Raw genomic sequence first — 5,983 nt, forward strand, 5'->3', positions numbered from 1 at the left:
GTTTTCAATAACATTTGATGGAGAATCACGGTAGAACCGGCTGCTTTCTTCAGCAGACCGAGGATCTAGTAGTGGGGCTAGCGATCTCATCAGTGCTTATTAGCACCTGCCCTCAGAGAAAAGAAACTATTTCTAAAAATCTCCTAGGGAGAGGGAAGCTGCAAAAGTAGCTCTCACAAAGTCCAAGTTTAAAAAATTTTCCACATCTGGCAAGTAGCTTGAGGAGAGAACAGAATGGAACTGCAGGTAATCTTTTAGCATCTCTGCCATCACTATTAGCCTGTGTGACCCAGACTTTTTAATTCCAGGGTTTTATATCCAAGGACACCTTGGGTTTCTTTACACACACTTCCCATCTCTGGCAGAACACACATACTTACCATCCTTCACAATACTGTGACTCCTTAGTGAGGAGACCTGAGGGACTTGCTTACCTGGAGTATGTATGGTAGAGTAGACGTATTCGAGGCGGTAGCAGGAGTTATACTTACCTGCAGAAGTAGGTGTACTCGTAGCAGTGTTAGAAGTTGTATTCCCTGTGGTAGCAGTAGATGTGTTTGTGCCGGGAGGGGCTGTAGGGTTTGCTGCAGATGTGTTTGTGCCGGGAGGGGCTGTAGGGTTTGCTGCAGATGTGTTTGTGCCGGGAGGGGCTGTAGGGTTTGCTGCAGATGTGTTTGTGCCGGGAGGGGCTGTAGCGTTTGCTGCAGATGTGTTTGTGCCGGGAGGGGCTGTAGGGTTTGCTGCAGATGTGTTTGTGCCGGGAGGGGCTGTAGCGTTTGCTGCAGATGTGTTTGTGCCGGGAGGGGCTGTAGGGTTTGCGGTAGTAGATGTGTTTGTGCCGGGAGGGGCTGTAGTGTTTGCAGCAGTAGATGTGTTTGTGCTGGGAGGGGCTGTAGCGTTTGCGGCAGTAGATGTATTATTTGTGCCGGGAGGGGCTGTAGCGTTTGCGGTAGTAGATGTGTTTGTGCCGGGAGGGGCTGTAGGGTTTTCGGTAGTAGATGTGTTTGTGCCGGGAGGGGCTGTAGCGTTTGCGGCAGTAGATGTGTTTGTGCCGGGAGGGGCTGTAGGGTTTGCTGCAGATGTGTTTGTGCCGGGAGGGGCTGTAGGGTTTGCTGCAGATGTGTTTGTGCCGGGAGGGGCTGTAGGGTTTGCTGCAGATGTGTTTGTGCCGGGAGGGGCTGTAGGGTTTGCTGCAGATGTGTTTGTGCCGGGAGGGGCTGTAGGGTTTGCTGCAGATGTGTTTGTGCCGGGAGGGGCTGTAGGGTTTGCTGCAGATGTGTTTGTGCCGGGAGGGGCTGTAGGGTTTGCTGCAGATGTGTTTGTGCCGGGAGGGGCTGTAGCGTTTGCTGCAGAAGATGTGTTTGTGCCGGGAGGGGCTGTAGGGTTTGCGGTAGTAGATGTGTTTGTGCCGGGAGGGGCTGTAGTGTTTGCAGCAGTAGATGTGTTTGTGCTGGGAGGGGCTGTAGCGTTTGCGGCAGTAGATGTATTATTTGTGCCGGGAGGGGCTGTAGCGTTTGCGGTAGTAGATGTGTTTGTGCCGGGAGGGGCTGTAGGGTTTTCGGTAGTAGATGTGTTTGTGCCGGGAGGGGCTGTAGCGTTTGCGGCAGTAGATGTGTTTGTGCCGGGAGGGGCTGTAGGGTTTGCTGCAGATGTGTTTGTGCCGGGAGGGGCTGTAGGGTTTGCTGCAGATGTGTTTGTGCCGGGAGGGGCTGTAGGGTTTGCTGCAGATGTGTTTGTGCCGAGAGGGGCTGTAGGGTTTGCTGCAGATGTGTTTGTGCCGGGAGGGGCTGTAGGGTTTGCTGCAGATGTGTTTGTGCCGGGAGGGGCTGTAGGGTTTGCTGCAGATGTGTTTGTGCCGGGAGGGGCTGTAGGGTTTGCTGCAGATGTGTTTGTGCCGGGAGGGGCTGTAGCGTTTGCTGCAGATGTGTTTGTGCCGGGAGGGGCTGTAGCGTTTGCTGCAGAAGATGTGTTTGTGCCGGGAGGGGCTGTAGGGTTTTCGGTAGTAGATGTGTTTGTGCCGGGAGGGGCTGTAGCGTTTGCGGTAGTAGATGTGTTTGTGCCGGGAGGGGCTGTAGCGTTTGCGGCAGTAGATGTATTTGTGCCAGGAGGGGCTGTAGTATCTGTGGTAGGTGGACTTGTGGTGATAGGAGCTGCAGTAGATGCGGCTGAAGCAGGTGTACTTGTGACGGTAGAGGCACTTGAGGCTGCATTGTCTTGCCTCATGGCTGGAAGAATAAAGATACCAAGTTTCAGAAAACAAAACACTGAACATATAATGGCAGTTGCTATTATTTAATACTAATTAGTACCTAATCCATTTTTTCCTGAAAAATAAATGCAGTGGACTATATTAAAAATAAAAATACATGACTATTTCTTTTAAAAAACTGACATAAATGAAATTAAAAATTGAACAGACAAAACTGGAAAACTGTTACTGGGGAGTTCTCTGGTGGGTGGCCTAATGGTTAGGATTCTGGGTTTTCACTGCTGTGGCCTAGGTTACATTCTTCATCATGGAACTGAGATCCTACAAGCTGTGCATCATGGCAAAAAAAAAAAAAAAAAGTTACTGAAAAGTACGATGATGGCAGTTGGCCTCTTAGCTCAGCTGGTTAGAAAAATATGAAAGTGAAAGTGAAGTCGCTCAGTCGTGTCGGACTCTTTGCGACCTCATGGACTGTAGCCTATCAGGCTCCTCCATCCATGGAATTTTCTAAGTAAGAGTTCTGGAGTGGATTGCCATTTCCCTCTTCAGGGGATGGATTGCCATCTCCTTCTCCATGGGATCTGCTCGACCCAGGAATCAAACCCGAGTCTCCCGCACTGTAGGCAGACGCTTTATCATCTGAGCCACCAGGGAAGCCACTTCTATTAAGCCACAATTATTGTATTAATTGTTATTAATTATAATTTATTACTATAATGTGAAATATAATTATATATTAATATCAACATATCATATTATTATGAGATGTAATACCATTTACGTCTGTAGTTGCAGAACTGTCGATCTGAGTTTAATACTCCTCAGAGTAGTTCTCAGTGAGGACAATTGAAAATGCCACCAGGGGACGCTGTTTACCACCTGTAAGTGGCTTCCTTTTTGTCCTTACAGTTCATGGGAATTACCTCAATTTTCCATTACAGGACATATTAGTTGAGGGATGGTAGAGAAGGGGGTATGTTTAAACAATGATGAAAAATACCCCCATTAAGGTATTTAATGTATCAAACTTCTTTCAAGATGTTTTCTAGTGATGTGTACCCAATTCTTAATTCTAGACACAGAAACTTTTTAAAAGGGTAAGATGAATAAAGATGATCTTTGCCCTAAGGGCTATGGTAATCATCAAAGTCACTTTTTTCCACTCTTAGGAATCCCTGGACACATGAAGTAGTAAACTCTTAGTGATCCCATAATCACTTTTCTAGAACCCTTAATTGTCTCCAAGAGCTCTGAGAATGATGGTCAGTTTAAAAGAAATAATTAAAAGAAAAGTTTTAGTGAGGAAGCTATTCCTAAACCTTTGGATATAGAAAACTGCTGAAGATGCCACCAGATTTCCCCTTGGGTCTGGACACGCCTGGATGGTAGAATCTGGCTCTTCACCTTGAACAAGGCCTGGTTTAACCAGTCAGTCACAGGCACGTGTCCTTCCAGGAACAAGAGAACGGTTGACCAGCTGGCCATTTTGACTGCTGCTACCCTGCTCCTGCTGCTACGCTCACTTATCAAGGGCTTCCCTGCGCCCAGCTGTGCCTGTGGAACAGATACAAGCATCAGCATTTGACAGGAGTGCCACCAACACTCAGAGGATTAAGGGATTTGCCCAGAGGCAAACGCTAATTCCCAAGTATAAGGGGCAGAAAACTTCATGCCACATTCAGGGATTAAACCAGGTCCATGCTCTGTATTCAGAGAAGGCAATGGCACCCCACTCCAGTACTCTTGCCTGGAAAATCCCATGGATGGAGGAGACTGGTAGGCTGCAGTCCATGGGGTCGCTAAGAGTCGGACACGACTGAGCGACTTCACTTTCACTTTTCACTTTCCTGCATTGGAGAAGGAAATGGCAACCCACTCCAGTGTTGTTGCCTGGAGAATCCCAGGGACGGGGGAGCCTGGTGGGCTGCCATCTATGGGGTCGCACAGAGTCGGATACGACTGAAGTGACTTAGCAGCATGCTCTGTATTAGAACCCAAATGACATTTGGGGGTTAAAGAGAAGGACATTCTAGAGCAATGAGCCCTTGGAACTACTAAATTGCTCTTGTCTGGCCTCAGGACTTTCAAGGCAAATCTCAGGCTCTCTGAACCCCAAATCCTAGTCCAGAAATTTCTTTTCACTACTGTTCTATCTGCCTTCATCACAGACTGAAATGCCTTGTGCCTTTGAGCCCCTAGAAAACTTCATCCACAACACAGTCCACCTAATGGGGCGGTGGGAACTAGTAGCTTAAGCCTGCTGATTCTATCTCAGAGACAACAAATATGATTAAAGGAATGAAAAAAAATTTAAGTGTTTCTTACCTAAGGCTTGAAAAAGGAGGGCAAGAAGAGCGAGGTGAGTGAAGGCTTTCATTTTGGATGTTCTCGCTAGGTAATCCAGGAAGGAAATGATTTGCCTCCAGCTATCTTTCTTTTAAACTCTCTCTCGGGTTCAAAGTCCAGTCATCAACTGACGTCAAAGCCAACAGAGGCAATTACTAGTTAGGGTTTGGTCACATAACGTAGGTCTCTCTTGAGCTTTTATGAACCAGACCTTATGGATTATTTTTTCTGTCTCATAGTCCAAAATAACTCAGGACAGTCCATCCAAACGTCCTCGGGAGATTATGGGGTGGAGGGGGGAATGTTAATGTCTTTATATCCCAAACATCCCCAAGTTATCACATTTTAGGAGGTCACCATTCCTCTAAATACCCAGTAATAGAGTCTGGGCCCCTCGTGCTGCCATGGAGTGCAGGAAATCCAGTTTCCTCCAGCTGTAGTTCTGAGAATCCCTGAGATGTCCTCATGTGTTTCCCCAGACTGTTTGTTGCTGAGCTTTTATCACCTTTTGCTGTGGATCACTACTGTGGGTCTCTTTGATGACTACCTCCAACAACTGTGTATTCATGTCTCCAAGCTTCCCTGGCTCCCCACATATCCCTGTATGGACATGGTCCCCCACTAATGTTCTCAAAAGCAGTTAATATAATGTTGTAGCATTTAACTTTACTGAGAGCCTGTGGGTGACAGGTCAGGGAGGGAAAGAAAGAGAATAACTCAAAACAGATTACTTGATATTGTGACTCTTGCTTGTTCACAAGCCACATCCCCCCTCGAAGGTCCCCTACTTGCCTCTTGTTCCTTAGCCCCTGACCTCTCACGTTTCAGGAAGCAGTTTATCTCTTGGATGAGTCTTTTATTTTATTTTTTTTTAACTTTGCTAACTCTTTATATATATATATATATATATATATATATATATATATATATATGGCTGTGTTGGGTCTTAGTTGGGACACATGGTATGTGGTATGTGGGATCTTTAGTTGTGGGTTTCAAACTCAGCTGTGGCATGTGGAATCTAGTTCTCTGACCAGGGATTGAACCTGGGCCCCCTGCATTGGAAGCACAGAGTCTTAGCCACTGGACCACCAGGGAAGTCCTGGATGAGGGTCTTTTTAATCCAATTCTCCCACTTTAAAAGTCTAAGACCCCAACTCCCTTTGCAATTTAGCCCCAGGCAGAGGAATGAAGCCAGTAACACCTCGTGAATATTAGCCAGAATGTTAACTCTAACCTTAGTGAAAGCAAAAATTTTTGTTATTACACAGCAGGTGAGTTCCCTGTTGTCCCCAAAGTCTTCATTCAGGAATAGGATTTGGGATTAACTCTTACATAGCTGAGAGGCCCATTTAAGTATTTCTCCCAAGCAAAGATACCTCTCAGGCCCATATGTTTTGTGTTATTCTCAGCTTGAATGATTCCAGG

At 46.6% G+C, this 5,983-nt stretch overlaps 1 protein-coding gene and 1 non-coding gene across 2 annotated transcripts; both read right to left on the minus strand.

Moving 5' to 3' along the window:
• Positions 1-1,369: 1,369 nt before the first annotated feature.
• On the minus strand, positions 1,370-5,123 carry LOC114111177 (DNA-directed RNA polymerase II subunit RPB1-like). Its single transcript, XM_060397243.1, has 3 exons — positions 5,061-5,123; positions 4,535-4,635; positions 1,370-2,225 (listed from the first exon to the last, which is right to left on the minus strand). Exons 1-3 carry the CDS (start codon positions 5,121-5,123, stop codon positions 1,487-1,489), a joined length of 903 nt encoding a protein of 300 aa, XP_060253226.1. The 3' UTR covers positions 1,370-1,486.
• Positions 5,124-5,580: 457 nt separating this feature from the next.
• TRNAG-UCC (transfer RNA glycine (anticodon UCC)) lies at positions 5,581-5,653 on the minus strand. The gene has a single exon. It is a non-coding gene; the product is annotated as a tRNA-Gly (tRNA).
• Positions 5,654-5,983: the final 330 nt, after the last annotated feature.

The sequence above is a fragment of the Ovis aries genome, chromosome 1 (genome assembly GCF_016772045.2).
Source record: "Ovis aries strain OAR_USU_Benz2616 breed Rambouillet chromosome 1, ARS-UI_Ramb_v3.0, whole genome shotgun sequence".
NCBI classification, from domain to species: Eukaryota; Metazoa; Chordata; class Mammalia; order Artiodactyla; family Bovidae; genus Ovis; species Ovis aries.